This window comes from Idiotropiscis lumnitzeri, chromosome 5 (assembly GCF_059441095.1).
Source record: "Idiotropiscis lumnitzeri isolate Australia: NSW breed Sydney's pygmy pipehorse chromosome 5, RoL_Ilum_1.0, whole genome shotgun sequence".
In the NCBI taxonomy this organism is placed as follows: domain Eukaryota; kingdom Metazoa; phylum Chordata; class Actinopteri; order Syngnathiformes; family Syngnathidae; genus Idiotropiscis; species Idiotropiscis lumnitzeri.
In genome coordinates, this window is record NC_142395.1 from 16,633,072 (window position 1) to 16,660,804 (window position 27,733).

At 40.1% G+C, this 27,733-nt stretch overlaps 3 protein-coding genes across 4 annotated transcripts in view; all 3 read left to right on the plus strand.

Moving 5' to 3' along the window:
- Positions 1–942: 942 nt before the first annotated feature.
- On the plus strand, positions 943–3,175 carry LOC148337070 (cytochrome c oxidase subunit 5A, mitochondrial-like). Its single transcript, XM_088295409.1, has 5 exons — positions 943–1,130; positions 2,243–2,359; positions 2,469–2,590; positions 2,832–2,954; positions 3,055–3,175. Exons 1-4 carry the CDS (start codon positions 1,055–1,057, stop codon positions 2,943–2,945), a joined length of 429 nt encoding a protein of 142 aa, XP_088151535.1. The 5' UTR covers positions 943–1,054; the 3' UTR covers positions 2,946–2,954; positions 3,055–3,175.
- A 1,040-nt stretch (positions 3,176–4,215) lies between these two features.
- Positions 4,216–8,579, plus strand: fam219b (family with sequence similarity 219 member B). Its single transcript, XM_088297134.1, has 6 exons — positions 4,216–4,414; positions 5,290–5,398; positions 6,465–6,558; positions 6,636–6,713; positions 6,838–6,889; positions 7,880–8,579. Exons 1-6 carry the CDS (start codon positions 4,349–4,351, stop codon positions 8,027–8,029), a joined length of 549 nt encoding a protein of 182 aa, XP_088153260.1. The 5' UTR covers positions 4,216–4,348; the 3' UTR covers positions 8,030–8,579.
- A 3,236-nt stretch (positions 8,580–11,815) lies between these two features.
- The window catches only part of LOC148337072 (AT-rich interactive domain-containing protein 3B-like), an 84,988-nt gene continuing 69,070 nt past the window's right edge, over positions 11,816–27,733 (plus strand). Inside the window, exons 1-2 of one of the 2 annotated variants that reach the window (XM_088297118.1) lie at positions 11,816–12,244; positions 13,402–14,043. In XM_088297118.1, the coding sequence (XP_088153244.1) occupies positions 12,209–12,244; positions 13,402–14,043 (678 nt within the window). In that variant the 5' untranslated portion in view covers positions 11,816–12,208. The remainder of the gene's footprint in view (positions 12,245–13,401; positions 14,044–27,733) is intronic. The other variant, XM_088297117.1, reaches the window with a different exon arrangement.

Below are 27,733 nucleotides of genomic sequence, written 5' to 3' on the forward strand. Positions count from 1 at the left end.
AGCCTTTGATGACATTCATGCTGCACTACTGCTCATTTACTTCAAGAAATTACCTTTTACTTTGCAAAGGGTCAGTCAAAAGTCAAGGAGCTTAACTTAATCACTCATTTTAAATATTTTTTTCCTCTGCATATTTAAAATGACACAAAAAAACAAGAATGATAAAAATAAAAGACGTGCATCTGAGAATTACACTAATGGGCATCTAGTGTGGTGCACTGAGCCTACGGGGTTGGGATTAGAACGACTAATCCGCGCTACATCCATTTTGTGACTCCTACTACATACACACACACACACACGCGCATAAATATACACAATATGGCTGATTTACATCTAAATTGAGTTTATAATAGGTGATGATATTGAAACAGAACATATCAGTCTCATATACAGGGTAGATCCAAATAGATATACAAAAATATAATTTTAAAAATGAATCGTTTAAAGGCATTTGTTATGGCATCATGGAAGATCTCTAATCTCGTTGCACACTTGAGTACAATGACAAAGGGATTTCTGATTCTGATTCTGATTTAGGGTTTCTAAGTAGGGTTGGTAGCCTTGGGTTATGGTTTGTAATTATGGCTACAAGCCAGGGTTTGAGTTATGGTTTCAAATTAGGGTTTTAGGGTCCGTGTTTGGTTTTCAATTGTGCAGATGTGGGTGGTGAAGTCCTTTCTTTCTTTCTTCCTTCGTCCTTCATCACTCCCTTCCTTCTAGCCTTTCATCCATTACATCATCCATCTTTCCGCCCTTCCTTCAACAAGTTCATTTAAAAAGTGTAAATAGTATTCCTCTTGGCCTACTGGTAACAGTACTGTAAAGTGCTTGAACAGAAAGGCTCGTTCCAATTTATTTTTACATTAAGCGCCCCCCCTAGTGGTAGAATCACTATCAGGAGTTAACGGGCTAACTGTAACGGACCAACTTCGGCTATTTCCGTCAGTCACGTGAGGCCTCTTCCTATTTTTCCGGAGTCTAAACGCCAGAGTCCTTTGCATCGCCGCCACACTCTCACTCACGTTTAGCTGTTAGCATCCACCTCACTACTATGTTCCGTGCCGTCTTGCGGCTCTCGGCCACTGGCTGCCGGACCTTGGCGACCCGATTCCGACCAAGGCACACAGGTAAGAGGTCTCGCTTCACGCCTGTAGTGTTGAACAAATAAAGTTTACTGTGGCGAAACGTAATACGAAGACAGGTGTTGGTCGGTGTGCGGGTGGCTAGCTAGCTAAGTTAGCTTCTGTACGTGAACGTTAGCAAAGGGTCACATTGAAATATATTTTATAATTCATTAATGATTACACTCATAATGAGTATTACCCCTAAACCGTTAATTCATACATTTTAATTTAAAAAAGAAGTGGGAAATTGTATTTTTAATTTAAATGTCACGACCTTGCGTTGACCCGACTAGGTGAGTTCAAGAGAGTCATTAGCCGCAGAAGATACGCAGGGTAGGAAAAAAAATAAGAAATTAATTTGTAAAATATCCGCTTGTGATATTAAAATATTTGGGGGGGTTATTTGTATTCATTGTTTGCACGATATTAACTGCTGTTTGTGCTGTTTTGATACCGTTTGTAAAAATAGTAGCAAGCTACAATGGTTGGCATTAATCCAGTTTTTACCTGTTCTGAATGTCTAAAATGAAAACAATTCGATGTCATAACTGAATGAAGTTTGTGCTAGCTCTTATTTATAATTAAACTCATGAGTTCTTTTATTTCAGTTCATGTTATTTACCTAACGTGTCGAAAGACTGCCGCTGAAACATGTCAGGTAAATCAGAATCTAGAAAGGCTCATATCTTCAGATAGCTCCACCCTGTCTGAGATCAAAGAACTAGATAATTTAATTCAATGTCATAAATGATTGTATTGTTCATTAATATAATGACAGCATCCATGTTGTAGCCACATTAGCAACTTTTTCAATCACTGTCGCAAATATTTTCCGAAAAATTCCTCCCAGAAATAAATAACATGAGCGCAATCATTTTTGTTTTCTATTTGTTCAAGAGTACGCCTGGTAAAAATAAATAGCGCTGCCATTGAGCATTCCCGAACAAATTTATTTCTGTCAGTATAGAAAACAACTATATATTACTGCATTTCCATCCTCTGAGTCAAAGTTGACTCACTCTATTACTTTATCCAAAAACTGTTTCAAAATCAAAACTGGTACAAGTGTCACTGTTATGCAGCTCAAAATTAAACTCGCACGTCATGCTTTCCAGCTGTGTTAGCTTCCAGATGTTATTCACATGCCAAAGTGGAGACGGACGAGGAATTTGACGCCCGCTGGGTCACCTACTTCAACAAGCCAGACATCGACAACTGGGAGCTCAAGAAAGGTTGGTATTGAATGTATAACCACTAACTGAGTAAATATGAGCCAATGCAGATGAATCAGCAACATAATGGATGACCAGAAAGTATTGAATATTTTTTTTTTTTTTGAAGGGATGAACACTTTGATTGGGTACGACCTGGTACCCGAGGCCAAGATCCTGGATTCGGCTCTCAGGGCGTGCCGGAGACTCAACGACCTGGCCAGTGCCATCCGCATCCTGGAGGCTGTCAAAGTGAGTTTTAATTCCAATTTGAATAAATGGGGAAAATGCAGTGATTATCGTGAGCAGTTATTAGTCGCAATTGTAGAAATTAAAGTTGTTGTTTATATGTACTTAGTCTGGAACAGAAAAAAAAAATTTTTTCACTTTCTCATACAAGTGACTTTAGATATTGCTAATGTCTAGTGATGTACTTTAAGCCACAATCTTATTGGAATTAAAAATGGTCCGTTGTTTTATTTTTGTTTTGCAGGACAAAGCGGGCCCTCACAAAGAAATCTATCCATATTTGATCCAGGAGCTGAAGCCCACGCTGGCAGAACTCGGCATCTCCACGCCGGAGGAGCTCGGCATTGACAAGATTTAGCAGGCAAAGGTGACTGAATTCTTCTTAGACATAAATGTGTATCATCTACAAATGGATCATTGCTCAATACACATTTCATTCTTTTTTTTTGTGTTTTTTTTAACCTCAGGTGCTTGGAGAGATGAACTCTCCTATATTGTCTTCTGTCAAAAATGTCTATAGTGTTAATTGATCCGATACTGTCCTATTATGTAAAAAGTGGTGGACCGAATAAACAAATGCTGTCAGAACTGAGTTTTTGTTCTTTTATAAAGATAAAGATAAAGATGTCCTTTATTAGTCCCACAATGGATCAAATGGTCCTTGTTACTCTACTACACATGATTGAGATTTAGACATGTTTATTTTGGGGATATTTTTATTTTATTTCTTTTCAACTCTGGAGAGTTAAGTAGCCTGAATGCTTTTACCAACAGTAAACACTGTTCAAAAACACATTTTCTCTGCTGTCCTTCATAAGAATATTAGCAATACAGTGCAATACTTCCCCTCGCAATTCAATATAGATTCTCCAAATGCTCTCAATCGTGAATTGAATCGCCATGTTCATATGCAAGGATCTTTGACTTTACAGTATCATGGAAAACCCGCGGTTTTACGAAAATTGGACAGACATTCTTACTCGAAAACATGTCAGAAGTTGTTGTCCCGAAGCTGTACACAGAAATGAAGATGGATATTTCGGAGTTCTGGAAGTCGGCACAGATACTTTTGTACTTCATAAACTCAAATAGGTTATGGTGCCATTATAAAAATAATACAAAGTGACAATTTCCAAGAGGAACTACTATACATTTATGTGCACTTTACTTTTTCACTGTTATACACTGTGTAATGGTACGATGAGACCTACACAAATTTCACGTTTTTGTTTCAAACTTTTGTACAACATATGCACAAAGTCCTATGGTAAATTTCTGTTGTCGGATGTTGGTAAGAAACGTCACATCTATTTGGCAGGGGAAAATTTTTCAAAATGGTAACATTTTACTCCTGGTTATGTGATTTTATTACTTAATGAATTGTTATGGCGCATTTAAATCTACTCACCTCTGGTCTTTCTTTAAAGTTGACCTCTGACGTATATTTGGGTTCTGAGCGTCGCCGGATACCAAGATTCACGTTCAATTCAACCCGTCATGCTTTGATTAAAAAAAAAATGCCAAGAGGTTATTTTTCATAATTACCTGTCTATTTCGACACACATGTCGTCGTATAAATAAAATTGTATTGTATCCGAGTTATCCACCATCTTATTTTGAAACGTTTACCGGAAGTAGACCCAAATCCTATCATTAGCAAGCTAGCCTACTCGTCTGTTCACTGCTGGTCAGTGTTGCCAGTAATCTCTGCCTTGTCATGGGTGTGCGGCGGTGTTATACGTTGTGACAACCGACGCCGCGATGATGAACGACATCTCCGAGGAGCCGGAGAAGGACAACATGCTCGAAGCGCCTCGAAGTGTGACGGTAAACCTCTCGCGACTGACCAAGGCTAGTCGAGCTAAAAGCTAAATGCAGCTCGAAGGATAGGCGAACTGGCTGAGTTTATGTTGACTGAAATAAACCCCTAATTTATATTTTAATAAATTTTGACTTTGCCATACACGCAATATTCTGATTAATGTTTCTTCCGTAATTTTTAAAATCTTGGTCGGGACTGTCATTACATACTGCAATAAAATATTTTCATTTCAGCCTGAAAGTCTTGGATTTTAATCTGTAATATCTGAAACACATGCTAACCAGTCATCCACGTCTCCCCTAAATCGATTACTTGGATGCGGATAAAATTCAATTAAATGCGTTGTTTTTCACAAACTGCTTTCACGGGTGTCGTTGTTGAAAAAGTCAACCAAGAACATGTCAGCCCCCCTACACACACACACACACATTAAATCACTCTAATAATAGACAGTGCACAAATATTTTTGGTTATTTATGAAAAAAGAATGCATTTAATTCAGTTTTCTGTGCATATGTGGATTAATGATGTGGTGGCTGACTGGTTAGCACGTCTGCTCTGTGTTTCAGAGATTGCAGGTTCAAATCTGAGACTTTCGGCTTGAGTTGTTTATTTGCCTTAAGTAATGAAGTGAATTTATTTGGTTTAAAATTCGACCAACCACTTGTAGTCATTGGTTTACGTCACCTTAATAAATTAGTATCCATAGTTAAAAAGTGCTCTAACTTGTCCATAGACATGAATATGACTGTGAATGCATGTTTGTCTACATGTGCCTCGAGATTGACTGGTAACCATTAGCCCCACCCACCATTAGCAAACACTGTAAAAAATGAATAAAAAATGACTGTTTAAGTGTACCTCCATTTTGCTACTCAAGGTGCCCGGAAGTGGCGCAAGGCCCAAAAGCGGTGATGTGGGCATCAGGCCGACAGAGAAGAGAGGACCTTACATCATGTCCAGGGTGCCAGCCATCCACCTCAAGCTGCGTGAGTAGTCGTTAGTTACTCGATAACATGATTCACTGAAGATTGCAGTTTTTGTTATAATATGTATTTTTTCTGACAGCAGATATATTACGTATAAAATAGGTCACCACAATGACGTACACAATTTTTGTATTATTTGATGACTTATTCTTGTGATACTCTGACTTTGTATCGTGTAAATGAATTGCCTTTTTTTGGCAACTTTCTTCAAACTAATTTTTGGGGAGCATTTAAAACTTTTTGCAAACAACTATAAATTTATGACTTTGCTATTGTCAGAATGAAACTTAATATTGTACGATTACTTTTTGTCACCTTTTTTTAATGTCTATTTTAAATATTTGGCCCAACTTTTTTCAGAAAAATTTCCAGCTTTATTTGTTTAAGATTATGACATTAGTCTTTGAATATTTGTGATTTATTCTTGTAAATTCTACATTTATTTATACTTGATTGTTTTAGTCTTCTGACCTTTTTTGTGTATTTCTCATTATTTATGTAATAGTTGACAACTCTTAATGTTAATTAAGTTAATTTCATGACTTATATCTCATATCAATATAGACTTATCTCCTGTTTTTTTCTCATATCTTGTGAATTTATTTTCTTAGTGGTATAATTTTTTGCAGTATGATAAACCTTTGGAATATTTTATGACCTACTTCACATAAAATTGTGACTAGTCTTTTTTTTTTTAAGAAACTTTTGTATTAATTGCACAAAAATGCAACTTTGATCTTGCAACATTTTGTCTTTATGTGCATTGACTTTTTTTGTAATATTTTGCTGTTGCACAGTTATTTTTTTGTAACCTTCTGGATTTTTTCCATAATATTTGACACCTTAATTATATAAAATTAAGACTTTATTCCTTTGTGTGATGAGCAAGATTCATTATCAAAACCTACAGTATCGAAGGGGAACAGCAACATATCATGATTTTTAATTCCAACCAAGTCAGGCTTTTGAACTAATTTCAGTGTCTAACTCACTCAGGCAGGGCATAACACGGTGTAGGCGGACTTCCTTTAGTGTAGCTGTATGCTAACCACTGCTAACGTCGTAGAAAAACACAGGGAGCTAGCCAGGAAAGCTCTGAAGAAGAAGGCTCTCTCACCGGGACCTCCCATCATGCATCAGCCCAGACAAGGAGCCAAGAGGTAACAAGACTTGCCGTCATCGCCTTGAATGTCACGTTGCAGAGAATGTCATTTTGCCGTCTTTCATTATTTTACAGAAAAGTCAAGTATAATAAGGGCTACACTGCCTTGAGTCAATATGCAGAGGAAACTTTGATTGCACTGGATTCTGACAGGTAAAGACACGAATGCTGATGTTAAGCAAGAACCTGCTCTGTTCTAGTCTCTTTCTTTTCCTGAGCACACACAAAACATGTCACTGATTGAAAATAACAGAACTGGTTGTGCATGTTGTTGTAGTGATGAAGAGATTGATTTTGAGCAGTGCTCCTCGGGCTACTCCTCGGCCGAGGTGAGTCACTACCACACCCACACATTGTTCCTTTCGTGATTTCACTTTTTCACAGGGGCAGCGGCAAATATGGCCACTTTAGTCGCGTGTCTTTTGGGTTTTTGACAGAATTCAGTCGATTCAAGTTTGAGAAAAGACTCATTTATTCCAAACATTTGGCTTACATAAATTCTACATCAAAAGTGAGAATGTTCAGCGCTTGAATCAAATAAATGCAAAATAAATCAAAGTAGGTCTCTAGACTGTTTTTGCACTGGTTGTAAACTGGCACGCCCAACTTTTTTACTTGGTTAGCGCTTAAGTTAGACAAATTTATGACTGAATCACATTCACCGACGGAGCCTGAGATCAGTGTGTGTGCGCTTGTGAATTTTTTATTTATAATGTTTGGACCATTGTCTTATAATGTTACAACTGTATTCTTGAAATATTAAAAAATATTTTTTGATTATTCTTTCTTTTTTTTTAGACTACTAAACTGGAATTTTAAAACTCTATTCTAATATTACTTTTTCTGTAAATTGTTCTGAAAAATTCACCTAATATTAAAATTTTTATCATATCATATTACTACTTTCTACTATTGCCTTAATTTTTTCACATAACATTAACATTTTTCCCCGGGTATTAGGGCTGAGCGATTATGGATAAAATAAAAATCAAGTGTGTTTTGATTTGTATTGAAATCACAAATAATAAAATGCTTATTCCTTGTTTTTTAAACTTTCTACTAAAACTCAACTACTCAAAATTCACGTTGAACACTTTCTTCTTGAGCACTTGATCGAGTGCAAAATGACCTTGTAAATGTACAATACAATACAACTTTATTTATATAGCGCATTTCACAACAACGGGAGCTGAAACAAAGCGCTTTCCATAAGGTGTCAAATAAACTACCGTGAAATTTGATGATGTCAAATAGCATTTTCATCCTGCCCCATCCACAGCTTTGCTAGCTTGTATCTTCACTCGCTGTGTACCTTCCAGATCCATCCCGACTTGAGCAGGCAGCTGCTTCAAGACGGCTACCGTCTGGACGAGATTCCTGACGACGAGGACCTGGACCTGATCCCACCCAAAGCCATGGGTTCCTCCGTGTGCTGCTGCGTAGAGGCGCCGTCCTGCTGCACGCAATGAAAAGCTGCTGCTCTATTGCAGAGCGCCAAAGCAGGTTTGTAGCGGGTGTCGGAGGCCGGCGCTTGCTGCCTTCTTGCCGTCCTAGCACCGCGGCAGTTTCCTGCTCCGGAGCCGAGAGCCGGGTTTCTTCTGAGTCGCATCGCCGCACAGATGGACAGCAAAAACAAAAAGCCTTATCCACTGTGACTCCAAAGCTTGACCTATTTTTATATTTTTTGTTTTTTTAATATACGTCTAACTATGCTAGCACTACAAACAGAGTGACTGGTGTGGACGTGCGGCATCTTCGTATTTTGTCTGCAATTTCCTGACTGCTGTTACATTTTCACCTATTCCCACATTTATAACCTTAAAGGATTTCAATACGATATCAAGTACACATATAGTGTATGCATGGGCTTGAGCGATGCGTTTTTTTTTTTTTTTTTTTAAATGAATAATTTTGCTGGTTTTGGGGTGAAACCTACGGACAAATATATCTTTTCAAATTATTGACCAAACTGCAATGTTGAAAATGGCTTGCTCTCCTGCTCATTAATCATGCAGTTTTTATGTTTGTTTTTTTTTTGTGGTGGGGTTGAAAAGTGATGGTTTTGAAAAAGCAAGGTTTCTGCCCATTGCTACCGCTATCTCATCATGTTTATAATTTGTGGGCTTTGTTATGCTACTGTTAGCGAAACACTCATTGACTGGGGTGCATTAGGGCCACATTGGAACAAGGAAAAAATATAAAGTATTGTAAAAAAAAGCAGTTTAATATAATACAAAAGTTCTAATACTATGGGGAAAAATGTCCTAATTATATGACAAAAAGTTATAATATTACGAAAAAAATATTCTTACACAAACACTCCACCTTTTCTCTTCGGACTTTATTCATGCAACCTTACAACTTAATGCTCATTGTCATAACGTGACTTCATTCTCGTAATAATACAACTTCCTTCCTCATAATATTTGCACTTAGTTCATAGACCTTTTCAACTGTGTTTTTGCAACATTACGGCTTTATTTTCGTAATATTATGAATTTGTCATAACCGCACGTTTTTAGTCTTGTAACATTACAACTCAATTTTCTGACATCACAACTCGATTATCTTAATGTTAGGACGTTCTCGCAACGTCACAACTTTGCCAACGTTGCGAGTAATTCTCATGGCATTGTAGCATTAATATCCATAACATCACAACTTCTTTTTGATCATAACATTACAAATATATTTGTAATAATCTGGCTTTTTTCACGGAACATTCTATTTTTATTCTTATAACGTGATTGCATCTCCTCCGTAACATAACGATATTCTTGTAATATTCCAACTTCATTCTTGTAACATTGGGACCTCATTGTTTCAACACTGACTCTTGTAACGTTAAAACTGATTTTACATTAACATTACAACTTCAATTGTGTGCATTGTTTTCACATTGCAACTTTAGTCATGTAGCATTAAGACCCAGGAAGTTACTTCATTCTCATAGCAGTGTGACTTTATTCTAAATAATTAGCGCCTTACAAATTTATAACATTCTTGTAACTTCATCTTTTTTTTATTATTCTCAACAGGTGCATCTTTGTAACATTAACATGTTCTATTCTCATAGCACTCATCTATTATTGTAACTTTATTGTCATGCAATATTGCAATATACATATTTTTCTGATAGTATTGCATCTTTTTCCCCCTTAGTGTTCCTATTTTTCTTTTTCTTGCCAGCGTGGCCCTAAGACACCTTACTAGTCATCCTCTGTCAAAACGTTAACATACATGTACACCGTCTACAAACGACAAGGAGTGAAGAAGCAAACGTTGTGGGATGGGCACTGGCATGTAAAATTAAAAAGTTAATGCAAGTACAAAATAATACACTATAACTGTATTTAGTTTGAAAATTAATATACATTGAGGGTTTACTAAACAAATGGGTTTCTGGTGTAACGCCAAGAGTGTTGCGTTGGTGATTTATAGACATACCGGTATTTATTATTTATTTATCATTTTAAAAGATTGTAACAACAGTAGGATTGGTTTATGCCCACCCCCCTCGTCCCCCGTTCAACATTGTGTTACAAAACTATGGTTGCAACTGTTGTAAATGTTTGTGTGAGAACGGGCGAGTACTTTGCCTTTTGAGTACTTTAATGTATTTGCGGAATAGAAAAGAGCATTTTTTTTCATTAGTGGTTTCAGCCCGCATGATGAATATACTCACGTTACGGTTTGGTTCTTCTCATAGATGGAAAGCTCTAATACTATAAAAGACTAAATGGCTTCGTAAACCACCTTAAAATGAGTTTATGACGCATTCAATAAACAAAAGTTTATTATGAGGATAAGTGATATGGAAAAAAGATGGCTGGATTTTTATACTAGGCGCGCCAAAAGTTGATAGACGCTTTTTCGTTTTTTTACATTTGTACTGTTAGCACAATGACATTAAAATCTTCTCCTTTAACAATGCAACATTCCTCAAACCTTTCCAGATCACTGCAACACACGTTAGCACCTCACAAATTCCGATCTGCGTCCATTTCAATGAAAGATTGTCAATTAACTACTGACCACTCCAGGTTCTACCCGCAAACAAACAGAACTTATGCATAAACATAATTTATGTAGTAGAGGAAGTTAAACGGTCACAAAAGCAATACAAACAAATCTTCCAGAAACAACCAAGTAAAAACAAATCTTACTTGTGGAATTCTCTAAATACACGGAATGAGCACTAAAATTGCCACCAAAATCCTTCATTAATAATAAAAAGAATAATAATAAAAAATGTAAAAGCCCATACAGTGCACCGGTCTCCCAAACAATGTCCAATTTGCTCTATTAAAGTAATTAAGTGAAACGTCATTGAGCTTTAAACGAGTCAATTTTGAGAAACCCACTCGGCCTGTTATATTATTGGATTTTATTTTTTAACTGAGACTTGTCAGCCAATTGGAGAAGGGTTTCCCTTCCACAAGTATCAGATGAAACAAATGGGTGGAGGACATAAGTTTTACATTTAATTTGAAGTAATTTCTTGGGCCAGATTTTTAGGAGATATCACAGAAAGAAAACATTGCCTCCTATAAGGCCATTTTTCCAACATTCATTTTCAAAATTCTTATGAACAGGTTGAAGTGTCCTTTCCAACCAGACTCATTATCTTGACTGTTTTTGGCAAATCTGACTCCGTCATCCATCCTTCATCCCCATTCTCCTTCCTACCTCCCTATCTGCTTTCTCACTTCCTTCCTAACCAAAGTGTAAACAATACCTCCTTTTGGCCCACCTTAGTTTAACATCAGTGGTTGGTAGCAAAAGTCAACCTATGCTATGCAACTGCTGGACAATCTACTCGTCGACGTGTTATTTTACAATGCGTATGTTTATTTTTAATGCGACTGCTCTGTTTTATTTGTTTACATGACTAAATAAAAGATCCATTCTGTCTCATGTGATTGCATTTTTTCCCTTCAGGGGGCAGTATAGCGCTACGGAGTGTTCCAATGCCTTGGTTGAATTTATCAGCTGATGATGCATTCAACGTTAAATAAGAATTGGTATAAATTAGGACTATCATACAGAAGAGTGCTTATTGGTGAATAGTCTTGTACATGTAATGGTTAAGGAATATTTCCAATGAAGGATTGTATACTTATCACGCAAACAAGCGTTTGACAACAAGAAGCGAAATTCGGGATCTTTGAAAATTCCGAGTGGCTTTGAATGCAACGGGCCACCGACCGTCCACAGTTGTCTTCCCTCGACCGACAGACACAACATTCTTGAGAAAATTTCCGCTTGTGAGCGATAAAGGGCACAATACTTGTGACAAGTTATTTTTCTGTGGTGTCATTCAGAAAGAAAGGGGGTTGGGGACTGGTGAGTTAGCAGAAGGTTTCTGTGGAAACAAGTTTAAAAAGCCTCGTAAAGTAATAATTAAATATACAAACAGACAGCCAGGGTGCGAAGATACAACGTGTCTCATTCATATTGAGTGAAAAGAGGCGAAAGAAGCTGGGGGAAATAAAACCTCTGAGCGCCTTTTTGCTGCTGGGGTGCGTCGTGCGTACATTGCTCCCTCCTCTTCTTCCACCCCGGACGTGCGCGTACTCGTCGGCTGTCGTGCGCGTGTGTTTACAAGTGAGTTTGAACGAGTGCCAGCAGCGAGGCAATCGGGAGGCATGGTGGACAACTCCGGCAGTAGTAAGGCGCAAATGGTGAGTAGTGCTGGTCTCATCGGGCTCCTTTGCATTCCTGTTTACATTTACATATAAACAAGAAAACATAACGCGAAAAAAAGCGGGTTGGCTTCATTTTTAACGGTCTGTTGAATTAGCGCGCGCGAGGCCGGTGTGGTAAAAGAGCCAAAAAGTCGGGAAAACGCCACGAAGCTCGTTTAAATGTTACTTGTAGTCATTTTTTACGCATATAAAAAATATTTTCCCACATGGAGGAGGATGGAGTTGCTTGCTAAAGATTGCAACGGCGAAACATTTTTTTGACATTTTGCTCCTTCATTTAAACCCGGAGGTCATTTTTACGTCAGTTTTGGTTGAACCACTTTTGGCTAAACACTAATCCGTTTTTTGCAAATTCTTTATCTTTTAAAACTAAATGTCATTAATTGGCACGTATCGTCGAAATATGAAAACATTCCACTGTTTTTTCGGCGAGAAAGTTCAAAATCTGCAATGGACGTTAACCACACTTGTGCTGCAAGTTTAGGAATGTTAGTTAAGTTGATTAACCATAGGTTGTTTTAAGAGACAAGTCGGGTTTTACAGTTTGAGATAGTTTTCTCTTATCTTTTGTGTCTATCAATCTCCATCCATCTTTTGCCTCTTGTCTAGCCAGTTATCTTTACATCTTCCTATCAGTTCATCTTATGCGTCTATCTGTCTCACTATTCATCTCGTTTTGTCACTACGCATGCTCATTTTTTGTTTGTGCACGTGATAAAACAGCTGCGCATTGTGTATGATAGTCAATTATTCTGCAGTTTGTTTGCAAAAATATGTATATTCTCCGACTCTTTCTCTCATGTATACATTTCCTCTACACGAAACTTGTGCAACAACGACTGAGTGACTCATGCGTCGAATTGGGATTTAAAAAATGCGGCAGGAATGCTATTCTGGCTTTCAGGGTGGTGGTTCATGTTAGTTTTCATCAATTCGTCTTGCTTTTATCCTGTGGTTTTTAACTAAATGGTCTCTGATTTTATCTTTTCATTTTCTCCTCTTATGTTGCGTGTTTAATGATTGTTTGCCTCTGTCAAGAGTTATGGATCTGCCTCCTGCGTGAATGGTGCTATACAAATAAACTTGCCTTCGTTAATAATAACGTATCTGATCATTTGGTCTTTTGCCCGCAGCCCAGCATGTCTCAAGAGCCTGGTGTAGCCTTTCCTCAGAGCACCTCCACAGGGGGGATGAAGCTGGAGGCGGTGATGGAGCAACTTCAGCGCCAGCAGCAAGCCCGGCTGGAGATGGAGCGCAAGGAGAGGAAGCTGCGCGAGGCCCACATCATGTACGCCCAGCAGGTGGCCGCCCAGCAGGCCATCCTGGCAGCGGCCCGAGCGTCCGGGGCCAACTTCATGGGCAAGAGCCTGGCCGGAGCGGTGCCGCCTCCGCCGCTGCCCCGCATGACCAATCAGAGCAGCGTAGACTCTGAGAAGGAGGACGACGAGGACCGGGGTCGCGACTCGGCCGACGAGGACGACGACAACGAGATGATGGATGGTGACGAGCGCAGCGACGAGGACGGGGAGAACGGAGGCGGTGCTGGCGGCCTCGAGTTCCTCCGCAAGCAGACGCTGGCGCTGCAGCAGAATGCCGCCCGCATGCCGCCTGCCCGACCTTATGGCAGCTTTGCGGCGTCAGCCCCGCAGAGGGCGCCGTCCCCGCCCATCAGGGTCAAGCAGGAGCCTGACGAGGACCTGTCACCCGCGGGCGCTCACCCGGCCACCTCGCCTAACGGCCAGGCCGACTGGAGCTTCGATGACCACTTCAGACAGGTCAGTTTCCACAAGGTTGTTTAAATCACCAGCACATCATAGTTGCGGTTGTCCTCGGCAGGTCGGATTTACGATGCCATTGTTGATGAATATAGATAATTGCAAATCACTCCCGCTCCTGTGATTTTGTGTTTTTTACTTAAAGTATTATAGTATTGAAAAAATACCAATGATTTCATCAGTGACTTGTAAATGCCTACTTGACTTGTATCACATTTGTGTCAATTTAAAGAAATGTTCATTTGTGCAGTTTCTACTCTGATTTCCCCCCACAGTACAAAAAAAATCCATGTTAGGTTTAGATAAAGATAAAGATGGCCTTTCATATTCCTTCAATGGGGAAATTTGCAGTGTTATAGCAGCAAAGATATAGGTCACACAGTAAAGTCTCTTAATTGTCCTCGGGGGTGAATGTGAGTGTGAATGCTTGTTTGTTTATGAGTCTTATTTGCAGGTGTTATCTTATCCAAAATGCCAAGAAAAGTAGTGTTTTTGGATCCTTTTTTTAAAATTTTTTATTTTTTTTTTTAGTTTTTCATTGAACAGTTACAATGTTCTTAAAATTAGGCTTTACGTGATTAGGATTTTGGAGCCGACCAGCGAGTTAAAAAAAAAAAAAAAAAAAAATCACCGCTTGGACCAATGAATCCAATTCCAGTTGACCATCACTACTCATGCAGTGTTAGGAACGGCCCACTAATGGCCAAAATTGGCATACAATTCACGGCCATTGAAATGCATTGGGAAAAAAACAAAAAAAAAAAAAAACACTGAAAATTTTCACCAAAACGCTGATCAACATTTCATACACGCAAAATGCTGGAGCTGATGGTTGCCTCTCACTATGAGTCCTCCATGGAGTTGGACTCCCGGGTGTTTGGTTTGAGCTCTCAGTTCAGCCCCCTACTGTTAGTCACAGGCTAATCCCACAAGCTTTGCGTATCCCTTTCCAAGCGAACACCCTGGGAGGCATGCAAACGTACAAAATCAAGATGTCAAAAAATCTTCCACCCCGAGGAATGCCGCAGACCAAACAACACTTTTATATGGCCATACCGGTTCTGCAAGTCCTGTTGTAAAACATGAAATGAAGGCTGGTGAGACCAATATGGCCTCACTTTGAACATTTAGGCAGTTTCCTCGTTTCTTTTTGCACCATACATGTAATTGTGGGCAGGCAACATCAATCTCACTTGTTGAGACATTTCGAGAGCTCTTTCCTTTGTTTTTTGTTAAGTTATCGTGCTGTAAGTTTTTGCACAGTTGCAGATAGACCCCCCCCCCACACTTTTGTAACATTTGTGAACATTTCAACGTTTTAGTTACATTAACTTGCCTTAAATTTTGTTAACATTAATTTTTGTGTTGTTTACGTGCAAAAACCTTTTTCGCAACATTTTGAGACTATAAATACATTTCCCTTTGCTTGGTCATGTTGAAGTGCCTTAAATGTCACACCTGCCATCAATTTAAAAGAAAATGTTTTACCGTTTATTAAATTCAGGCATATTTTGGGTATTAATTTTTGCCTAAATCTGGTTGGAAATTTTGTCAACATTTTGTGATTGTTATTTAGACATTTCTCTTTGTTTGGTCATGTTGACGTGCCTTCAATTTTGGCCTGATTTGGAATTTGTATGTGTGTGTGTGTGTTTTCTACTTATTTTGACATTTGCCTTTGTTTTGGTGGCGTTAACACACCTTAGAGCTCGGGGCAGTGATATTGAAACACATCGGTCGCTTCAACGTGCCTTAATGGGTCGACGGAATTTTTCAGCGGAATATTTCGAATCTGCTCATATCGTATCGGAATTTTATATAATAATCCACATTTAGAATATTTGTCTTGTGTTCTGATCATGCTTTCGTGTTTGTGTTCGCAATTTTTTTCCCTTCCACTTTTTGCAAACATTGTCTTGAGAACATGAAAGCGTCAGCCACTATTTTGGTGACATCACCTTCCCACATGCTTGCAGACGCTTCCAACATGTGTGTGTAGCTTTGACCCACAATTGGCTTTTGTGGCGAAAAATCCGCTTAAGTGAGTGCTGGCATCGGGCCAGGCTTGTGCGCAACGTGAGCACTCCGCCTTCGTGTGTGTGCGTACATGCGTGTACATGCGTGAGTGTGAGCCTCTGTTTTGGCTCGGGTCCTGCTCGTCAAGTCAGCAGGCAGCGAGGCTGTGGGTGGTTGTCCGGGTCAACGTGAGGATTTTGGGTGGGAATGTTGGAAGTCGTACACACGGTAGCAGCGCTCCGAGCACTCTTGTGGCCTCCTACCTTCCCTCGCCCCTCCTCCGCCTCCTCGCTGGAGTTTCGGCCATGTGCCAAGTGCACTTTCCCTTCAAGATAAATATTGCCTCAGCAGAATGTTACAGAACATAGGAATGCGTAGTTGGACGGTGGCCGAGCTCCACGCGACGTAGCGCAGTAGTAGGACACGGCAAGTTAAGACTGAGGTATCTCAGCTTGTATCGTGTGTCTGGATTTTATTACACTCTATATTTAACGGCAAATGTCTCCCGAAGCGGTGCTTCCCCCTCGGCACTTTTCCAAATTTAGCATTTGGCGGCGATGACGCAGGTGATGGAACGTAGCAGCAACAGCTGTAGTAGTCGTAGTAGGGCCTCTGCCAAGAAGTTGTAGTTTCAGCGCGGTTTGTTTGGTATATACCAAAGAAAACAACGCTAGATGTTTAAGTAAGGTTATTTTTAACTGAAACAGTTTTTTTTTTTTTTTGCTGGCTGGCTGGCTGTGTGTATGGCTAAATGCTAACTAGGGAGGAACAGATACCAGTGTGATGCATGAATATCAATAATGCACATAGTGGATTTGATGAAAAGATCGAAAACTACGAAAAGACGTTGCTTATATTGAGAGTCTAGATGTGTATTATTTTTATTTAGAAATTAGAAATTAGAAATCCCTTTATTGTCATTGTACTCAAGTGTGCAACGAGATTAGAGGGCTCCCCTCTCCAGTGCAATACAACAATAATACAGACAAATATATAAATTAGATAAATAAATAAGAGAGTGCAATGGAATTTAGTACTGAATAGTGTATATAAAAACACATCACAATGCTGTTCTGCAAGGTAAGGGTGTTCTCGTGTGTGTGTGAGAGTTCAGACAATAGACAATAATGAGTAAAAATAGTGACATTAAATGCATTTGAGTTGGCTTGTTTTGTTGAAATCAGAAGCCGCATGAGACATAAGGTGAGTGCGAGCAGATTAATTTTCGCCTCTATACACACCGTCATTTTTTAGCATGTGGAATAGTCCAGCATTATGATAGCATGGCATTAGCGAAGCTTCCAACGAGCCAGCCTGGCAACATGTTCAAACCAATTTAATCAACAGCATCAATGGCAGCATAGTAAATTAGAGATTTCTTGGCATATTAAATTAGTGCCAGTAATTAGGGTGCAGTTGGGTTGACGTGAGTGTGCAACGACGATAGCTTGGTGTGAGAGAAACTAGTAATGACGTTGGCTAGTTGCAGATTTTATTTAACTTCTATTAATATTCAGGCATTTTTTTACATTGGCGATGGTCAACTGGCCACAATCTGAGTTGCTCCTTGAGTAATTAATTAGCAAAAAAAAAGTAGAAAAAATTGTCCAAAAAAAAACCAAACTGATAAATATTCATCATCATGTTTTACACGAAAACACAAGAAGAAATGGGGTGGTACAGTCCCAGGAAAATTGCAACATTCCCAATGTGGCTTAGGTTAACATTTATGTACGTTTAGTCATTTTGTTTAAAAAAAAAAAAAGGAAAAAAATTTACGTCTTTGTCAAAGTGCATTTGCTGGTGTCGTTTTAGTTTTCCCAGCAAAAACTTCAAATAAACAGTGGAATAGAAGTGCTTTGTGAAAACTACTTCTTGTTGTCATGCCTTGCGTTATTCGGTAAGCTGACCTGGCTTTTGTCAAAGATCAGAGCAAAGTAAAGTTATAGCCATTGGCCCTATCAGTGGCCCGATGTCTTTTATTAGTTGAGGCCGTGCAAGCCTGCGGGGGTTGGAGGGGGATGGACTAGAATTGGTCTGGCTTTTTTTTTTTTTTTTTTTGTTTCCTCTCTTTTATCTTTGCTGTCATTATGTCAGCTCTGCAGTATTTAATGGCGGCTCATCTCTTCAGGCAGTTTCAGGTTGCACCGCTGTAGGGGGAGGAGGACAGTGTAGCTTATTTTTTTGATGTCATTGTCTTTGAGAGGCCAGAGAGAGAGAGAGCGCACAAGACTAGTCAGGCAGGCAGATGCTGCAAATACCCCCCTCCACCACCACCTTTCCACCCTCCCTTTAATAATGGCAAGAGCTCATTTATTACGTTCTAAAAGCAGTGACAAGAGCGAGGAAACTAGAATAAAGTCTGAAAGAGACAATGAAGCGCATTTCATGTTTCTAAAGTGGCCCCGTGCACTTAACATCTAGCCACCACGCTCTCCACGCCGGCCATATTGGAATAGTTAAGTGATTTAATAGCGAGGAAAGTACATGTGGAAACTACACGGCCCTCACGCAATATAATTAAATGAAACCAGGATTGCCTAACAACAGCCTTTACATGGAGCCGTGTTTTCTGATTAGAATGAATCCGAAAGACCAAACGGAATGAAAATGCTCCGGGATGAAAAGGCCAAATCCTTTTGAAAGTATTCCTTTTGCCGACCCGTACAATCGTCATGTAAACTCTTCAATCAGAATAGTCGAGCCTCGTCTGGTCTGTGCATGCTGCGTCTTGACATAAATGCGCGGTGACGTCTGCGTATTAGCACTTTAAAATGGCGGCGGTGGCGTCTCACCGTAGCTCGTCTGTGGCGGGAGAAGTACGTATAACTTCTTTTTATCAAAGTGTTGCTTTAATAAGAACGTTAAAGATGTCACAACTATATCTTGATAAATCACATGACGTTTACATTGATTATTTACAACAAACTCCGCATGCCACCTGTCTGATCTGATTACCGGAGTTTTTAATACATGTGTATTAACTAAGTTCAACTCAGCTCAAAATGAGCAAGGCAAAAAATATTTAAAAAAATACATAAATAAACACTGTGCTGTAGCATGCATTTTCTCGGGTGTAGGTCACCAGTCAGTTTTACCGGACAGATGGGGGGCAGGACATAGTAGGGTCGCCGCTGTTTCTTTCTTCTTTTTTTTTTCACTTCCTAAACCGCAGAGTAAATAATTGCCAAACAAGGGAGTGCACAATGGCGTCGCGTGGAGGCGAGCCCAAGGGGGCGGGCAACAGGCCAGCCTCAGCGCTTTGGCCTCCGCTGTGGTGTGACATAGGCTTTGTGACCCCTCTAATCCTCCCCACACTCCCAAACCACCACCTCATCCACACACATGCACGCGCATGCAGCCGACGGTAATCCCTGCGTGATTAATGCAGTATTAGTCAGGCCAGCACAACAACATCGACTGTATTGACGGTCATGTTGTGCTACAGGTGGCGGGCTCCTTTCCTCCGCTCTTTGTGTGCGTACAAATTTGGGATGTCATAACGTACAGGGCTGTACATACTCCCCAAAAAAAGACCATTTTAATACGGATCTCCTCACAAGGGGTGAGATGCCGATATGAATCAAGGACAGTTTATGGTGTGGATCAATTGGATTCGATACACACCAGATCAGTTTGAGAGCGCATGATGCAATGACTTTCTTGTCATTTTACAAGATGATTTAAATTGTCGGTAATGTAAATGTGGCATTTCCTTCAGAGTTCACTATTCTATATTTCATTCTTATATTCTTGATGTCAGATTTCTTTTTCTTTATTTGTTTCATACCTTAATTTTTTTGTGGATGTGGATATTTTGCTTGTTTGTTGTTTTCTGCTATTGTGTGTATTTTTTTTTACATTAATTTACTTAAATTATTGCTATATGTCGATTGCGATAATGTTTGATAGTCAGCAAAGGTCTGAATGTTTGTAGATTTTGTCATTTATTTTGGATTGCAGAAACTGTTAACTTGGTAACATGAGGCTCTTCCAGGCCATGTGTATTGGTGCAATGTGATGGCTGAATAGAAGGTCGTTCCCATTTCTAACTCGATCGCTCAAACCCAAATGTTTTTATTTTTTTCCGAAAAGCTGCTGCAGGCAGAAATAATTTGCTTACACTTTGAAAATTGGGTTCGAGTGAGAGATATTTACACAGACGCATGGAATCGGTCCAGATGTCTTGCATCACAGGCCCTGCCGCCACCATTGGTTACCTCCCGCCTGCTCAAAGCCCGCCCGTGCTGCTCGGGGCCCCCGCCAGCCTGGGCTGTTGCATAATTTAGCTGTCGCCCCAGCAACACATCAGCCAGGAAGTAAGGGCAGCCACCACAGCTGCAGTTCAGGAGGAACGATCGATAAAGGTTGTGTGTATGAGCTTTCGACAGCGAGGAATGTTCGTCACACCCCGCCCGCCCCCCCACACCCCCGCTTTCCGCCGTTCATGCTTCATTTATGATGAACGCCGGGGTCTTTGTATTGAACAGATGGAGCCGAGGTTTTATTTTGACGGCGGAATGTGCAATGGAACCATCCTGACACATCCACCCTAGCTGCCTAACGTCTGACCAACATATTACTACTACTGCTGCCGTCATGTGCCGGGCAACTTTTAAAATATCCGACTCTAATCGCAACTGACCACTGAGAAAGCTCGTGCGTTGTTGCTATGGCTGTCTCAAACTAGTCTTTTGGGAATTGATCGTTCTATTCATTAGGGCTGAAAGAAATGCTGGCGTAATTGGGGTTCAAAACGGTACTTTATGCATTTTTTTTTTTTTTTGCATCTTTACGGTTACACTGTCAGGAGGAAGTAGTCAAGCTAACCACAGCATAAATAGTTCTTGCTATTGCTATGTTCTCACCAAATCTGTTTGAGCATTCTGCTTCGCTTAATTCGCTGTTGATTCACCGCAGAGGTGTTCACAACTTAGACGCTCATTCGCGCTCAAGGGGAGGGGCTTAACTTTGGGATGACAACAGCGTTTCCGGTAGCAAACCGAGAAAGAAAGGCTTCCATATTGCATTAAAGCTGTGCTTAAGCTAATGTAAACAATATTGCCATCAACAACTTTTTTGTCCCTGCAGTGGTAGCTGGCCGTGTTATAAAGTTCTGGATGTCCACAGCAGATGGCAGCGATAATTTTCTCCTCGCTTCTCTTTTCGAACAAGCCGCCAAGTGTACATGACGCTGAGTGTGACGTAGTACGTTCCTGAGCTCATTGGCTGCCGTGACGCGACATGCAAAGAACATACTATTTTAAAAAAAATTTTTTTTTTTTTTTAGCGACGCCGAATGGGCGAATTATCGGTGCCTCGCTTCACATCCCATCGCTCCAAACACGTCATTCGCGCCACCACACATGCAACTGCGCCCGGCCGCGCAAACTCCATTGACTTCAATTCAATTGCGCCACCAGAAACGCTTGATCCAGTACATGGGTGGCATGTAACCCGAACCCTAAGCCGCCACCATCAAGGTAAAGTCCAACTTAAAAATAAACTACTTATCGAATAATATCTGGACATTAATACCTTGGTACGCTTTTATTTTGAAATTGTTCCTAGCAGCGTGTCACGCCGTAGCGGCCAATTTGACTCGCCTTCGAAACTGTATTTGGGTCCTCGTTTATTGTCGTCAAAAACTGATGCTAGTTGCTACCGACGACAACAACAAACCGTTGTCCTGAAACGTTTAATCACTAATTAAGAGTGCTTAAAAAAAAAAGACTCAATTACGCTAACATTGTATTGTACGGAGCCTGTTGCCAGCATTTAGCGATAGATGCGCTAGCAGTGCTAGCGGGTCTGGTAGCGCTCAAGTTAATTGACCTAACTGACACTGCACACTTTGATGCTGACACAGTTGCATTTCCTTGCTGTTTTTTTACATTTTTTACATCGTCTTTTAAATTTGTTGTCTGTTAACACGCAAGTTACCTCATTGCATTTAGATGACAAAATGGCTACTGAACTGGCGTGACTCATTGACTCCATTATGGTGGCTCTGGTTTCACGCTGATTTATTCTCGTCAGCCCCCGGGAGCGGCTCAGGAGTTTAATGCTGCTGTTTGTGCTTGTCAGCCGCCATCGTTTGTCACTGCAGGACTTTTTAGACCAGCCCACCTCGCTCCCTTCACACTCAAGTGTGACAGGGTGGAAAGTTCACTGCAGACTTCACATTCATCTATAAACTACTTGGTAGACTATGACGATAACTGGAGCAGTTTACTTTTGTTATTATTAGTATTATTTTTATTATTACTTTGTCTAGGTTTAGATTCACTGCTGCATGACCCCCCCGACCCTTTCCACATCCTGTCAGTTGAGGTGCCCCAGCTCCCAATTCTCCTTTTTCTTTTTTTTTTATTGACATTTTTCCTCCTGATGAATGTGGCTTTGTGCCTAATACTGCCTGACCGTAATGGCCGCATGTTGAATTTCTGTCAGGACGGAAATGCAGAGCCGCGCCAATTAGCTACATGTAATTCTATTTTGTTTTCCAGTTTCCAGTAGTGATGGGCTATATTTGAGCATTAAACTCAATTTAATACGATCATTGCGTTTAATAACGACATAAGTGGTAAAAAATGATTCGGTCTTACGATATGTATCCGCTTAGAGTTGAGTATGATAATTGTCAGTTGATATTGGCCTTCCTTCCTGGGCTAAGCTGCTGATATCGTCTGGAAAGGAGGTAGGATTTTTTTAAACTTTCGTTGGCCTATTGTTGCGCTCAATTTATCAGAATCAGAATGCCCTTTATTGTCATTGTACTCAGTGTGCAACGAGATTAGAGAGCTCCCCGCTCCAGTTCAATACAACAATAATTTAATTAAATATATAAAAGAGATTCATTCAAGATTAAATAATTAAATAGAAGATAAATACGAAATTGGAAAAATAAAAATACATCGTCTTTTCTTTTTAAAATTTAAATGCAACTAGAGTGCTGATGTTAGAACAAAAATAAATGTATTTATTTTCCAACTGATTTAATCAATACTCACCCCAATAAAAGCCCCAAATAAATAAATATGTTATAATACACATAGAGTGACGTGTTTCTATGAACATATAGCGACATGCGAGCTGTAAGCTTCCGTGACGCACCAGCATTGGACGGATAAGCTTTTTACGCACGTGAAATGGATATCTGGTTCCGGACCAGCTAGCATTAATGCTACATGGCTATTATTAGCGCTAACATACACTGGGGTGGCTCTTTTAGAAATAAGAAAAAGAGTTGTGTTTGCCTATGAAGAACCAAACTGTTTAAATGGGTTTCAGAAGCCGTTCCACCATAATGTTTGTGTATGTTTGTGTTTGCGTGTAGGGGTGTGTGCGTGTGTGTGTGTGTGCGTGTGTGTGCCAAATGCACTTAGCAACGAGCAGCCTGACTGACAGAGGAAGCAACGAAGCAGCACGAGTGAATGATGATGACGTACGTTAACAAATACGCATGCAAATGACCATTTATCGAGTCTGAAAAAACTATCGTGTCCATTTTTTTTTCTCCTCATCGAGCGATAAGTCGATATAGTAATTATCGTGACAGGCCTAATGATTCGTGATGAAAATATGATGCAAAAGTTGCGTGTCTGACTCGTCCCCTTCCTTCTGGCCTCTTGCGGCTCGACACAGCTTGTGGAGCGTCATCATTTATGAAGAAATCAAGTCGAACGCCTGTGTGGTCTTACAATCTGGAATTACACCAAAATTGTGGGCAGGCTGCGGAACTGATTGTTTCTACATGAGAATAAATGCGGCAGCATCCCGATATGTATAGATTTGGACCATTAAAGTAGCTCTACTTTATCCATCACATCGCGGTTAAGTTTTGCAATATCGGTGTGGATTGCAGACCCATGAAAATGTCATGCTGGGTGGTTAAATGACTTTTTCAGATTTATCTCAATGAGTAAATCGGGACTAATCACGAGGCACACACCAATACAAACCTCACTTTGTGCTGACCTGCTCTTAACACCTACATGTGGAAGACCACCCCACCTCCCCGGCCAGAAATAGAGGTATTGAATTTAGTAGGCAGATGAAGGGGGAGGAGCGGGGTTAGCGGTCGAGCTCGACACACCACACTGCCCCACCCAGAGGAAACATTCCAGACGGAATTAAAGAGTTAACTCTTCAAACAGTGAACATTCCCACAGGGGGCTCCCAACAAGAGACGATGGAATGGGGGGTTGGAGGGCTTGATGGTGGGTGTTTGCTCGCCCGTGTTCAAGTTGGCCCCTGATTGGTGATCTTTCAATTCATTTCACCCCCCTTCATCAGTGTCACGGGGGCAGTAAAAGAGAGAAGCCAAAGGGCCTGGATGGGAGGAGCTGATGAGAGGGCCTGCTGGTGCAAGCAAAGACACCTTTTTTTTTTTTTTTCTCCGACTCCCATAGGACACATCTGCTGCCTCAAGACTGTTCACACTGTCCACTTGCAACATGGCGGCCAGTCTGTCATGTTCTTTTTTTTTTTTTTTTCTTCTCAAACTTCACTATCAGTCAACCACATTCTATCATACCAGATGGGATTGAGTAGACACATGCGTCAACTCGTTCGGAAGGAAAAGTAATGATACCATCATTTCTCGAGCATAACATACTCATATTTTACATATCGCCCTTCAATAGCTGATTTTTCTTTGTACTCAAAAGCAAACATTTTTGAGAAATGCTCAAAAAGTGAAGTATTGGGACAAATGCACTCACGAGGCTGTCATGATTCTTGGTGGGTAGCGCCAATTATTATTAGAAATTAATTAGTAACATTAGACATTAAAGTGCACTTTTTCCACTGACCCTAATTATCAGTCAACGTTAAAAAGTATTTTTTAAAAATGGTAATTTCCATTCTACTCCTGCTGAATTTTGGATTAAATCAGTATTATTCCCAAAAATCATGAAAATGTAACGGAAGAAAATAGTTTATTCATTATTCAGTTAGTGACCAGGCATGTCTCCCATTTCCCTTCCTTTTATGTTGCGCATCAAATTGACCCTTTACTATTTATTTTTTCTGTTTCCCTTTTTTGTTGTTTTCTATTTATGATATACTGCATATGCTTTGGTTTTGAATGTTATAGTCTACAACGAGAAGAAAAATGCCCCAGTCCTTTTTATTTAATTTTATGTTCCAATTTTGCTCGACTTAAATTTTATAATGGTTGATAGAGATTGCTCCATAAGTGCACTTATATACACATCTTTCGATCTACGGTTGGGGAAATATATGTGTTTTTTTTTTTCTTAATTTCCATGATGTCCACTCCTGTGCCTTTCAGTCACAACCTGCTGATGACACTCTGTCACACTCAAAGCTCAGTGGCCACTTCCCTCCGAGAACATCCTGTTTGAAGCCTCGCAATAGCGAGCTACTGCCGATCGATTGTTAGCCGTTGTCTTTGGTCACGTGACTGTTTTAACACCAATTCTAATTGAACCAGGAAATGTCCATCAAACACCTGTTGTGAGGTTTTCTGTGCAGCTCCTTGTTGCAGTTGAATATGCGCATTCAAAAGTGGAGCAAGAGTCAAATTAGGTTGGCCTTTTTCAAATATTAAATGATTTTTTTGAGAATGTTAAAGAAGATTCAAGAGGAAAAAAAAAGACTTTTGCCCGTTCGCTTTCAAAAAGCAAGTAGTGACTTCAATCACATCAACAGCAAACCTGAAACAGCACATTGATTTCAAGCACACTGCTGGTCTGTCGAGCTTTATGCAGGTGACAACCGAGAGTCGATATAAAGCGATATAGATCATTTCCCAACCCAAAAACATTAACGGCTCTGTTGTCATCTCCTTGCCGCAGCTGGGAGATCGATAGCTCGACCTACCTTAGCCTGGTTCCAATAGCAGATTACGTTTGTGTTTGCACATTCGGGACCTCAGTCCTGTTTTTGTTTATTTGCTCGCCCGCCGCTTATTGGGCAGAGCGGCCTTTGTACGTAGTCTGTCTTTTTGCTAGCTTGTGGGTTTAATATTAGCATAATGCGACCGAAACAATTAGCATCTTGACATGCGTCTCGAGTCTGATGTAACGGAGAGAAGCCGGTCACTTTTCAAACTTGAAATATTTTTTCAGCCTCCAATAATAAATAAAGCAGAAGTACTGCAAGATTTTTTTTCTTTCATCTGTGCAGGCAAGTCTAACGTAGCGACCGGCCAATGGCCAATTAAGTGAAATTTTAGAATTTACCGCTGCGCACCTTATGGCCCTGGCACAATTGTGAGAATCATCTTTGACTCCTACCAACTAATTGGAAGAGTTCGCCATTGTTCTGCCTGTCACTATACGTCTCTGCATATACATATTAATCAACTATAGTCAATTAACAAAAATACATTATTTTTATTAAATAACAATTTTCAGACCAAGTAAGTGAATTTAGATCGTTCTCCACAGCAGAACTGATACTGTCACTCACGTCACCATTTGAAATAGCACATTGGTTGGGAATCACTAGTCTGCTGTATTTGATGGAAGTGAAATACCCCAAAAAAGTATTTAGGTTTAAATGCAAAAAAAAAAAAAAAACAGCGCGTCCGCTTGTCACATTTTTTTCTCCTTGCCTCCCATCTAAATCGACCCCCAAGGATTAACTTCCTCACCTTCTAATGGAAACTGAGCTACTGATGCCTGCTGTAATTTGATCAGTCGCCCGCCGGCGAAAACCGCTAGCAAACACCCTCCCCCAGCACCACCCTCACCCGACTGACGCTTCCCCTGAAGCATGGTGGCGTCCTATTGGTCCCTCTTAGCCCCTCCCATTTAGCATTTCTCAACACCTGCTCTTTATTGAAGGCAAGCGAAGAGAACTGAGCGCAATGAAACAAATACAACGCCGCCTCGGCAGCTGCGGGCCAATGGAGGCCCAAGGTCATATCGGTGTGTGTTGGAACAAAGTCTGCCTGACTTTGTTTAGCGCTACACTATACAAATGTGCACGTGCATTATAGACTAGCCCTGCAGCCAAGCTGACCTTCGGCACAATACATTACATGCGTGCTTGCCCGTTTTCTATTTTCATGCGTAGCAAAACTTTAACGGCTTGTAAAGTAGGACACATCATGCTGCAAATTGGATTTTAAATATGTAGTGTGTCATACATCTTTATGGAGAATTCTTCAACTGTTTTTGCTGCGGAAATGGGCAACAGAGACACAAAAACCATTGAGGATCAGTCATGCATTCAAATAATTAGCTAAAAAATAATATTCCGGGTAAGCTGAAAAGAAATGGAAAATAAAATTACAAAATTGACATTTCCTCTTCAAAATTATTTTTGTAATCCTTGGATATAATTAAGACAAAGTTCGTTATTTCCACTTATTTTGTTACAAGACAACATTAATGTCGAGGAAAAACTGCTGTTTAAGAAGTTGTTTTGTTCGTCAAAAAAAAAATAATAAATAAATTAGACCTACACTTGAAACCGGAAGTTTGCATGCACTATATAAAAAGACAGATGTTGCTGTCCGGCAGAAACCTCATATGTCCAAATATGGTCAAATTATTCTTCTTCACAAATTTCAACGAATGATCTGTCCACTCTGCACAAACTCAAAACGAATACATTGCCGCTCTTGAATGCAACTGTGTCTGAGAAATGTTTGAGGAGCGTTGCAAAACTACTTCCATTTCCTCGTTTTGTGGAAGAG

Coding starts and splice junctions, on each gene's coding strand:
- fam219b (XM_088297134.1), top strand. CDS start 4,349: ATGATGAACGACATCTCCGAGGAGCCGGAGAAGGACAACATGCTCGAA. Junction 5,399..6,464: donor AGCCATCCACCTCAAGCTGC/GTGAGTAGTCGT, acceptor CTAACGTCGTAG/AAAAACACAGGGAGCTAGCC. Junction 6,714..6,837: donor ATTGCACTGGATTCTGACAG/GTAAAGACACGA, acceptor ATGTTGTTGTAG/TGATGAAGAGATTGATTTTG.
- LOC148337070 (XM_088295409.1), top strand. CDS start 1,055: ATGTTCCGTGCCGTCTTGCGGCTCTCGGCCACTGGCTGCCGGACCTTG. Junction 2,360..2,468: donor CAACTGGGAGCTCAAGAAAG/GTTGGTATTGAA, acceptor TTTTTTTTGAAG/GGATGAACACTTTGATTGGG. Junction 2,591..2,831: donor GCATCCTGGAGGCTGTCAAA/GTGAGTTTTAAT, acceptor TTTGTTTTGCAG/GACAAAGCGGGCCCTCACAA.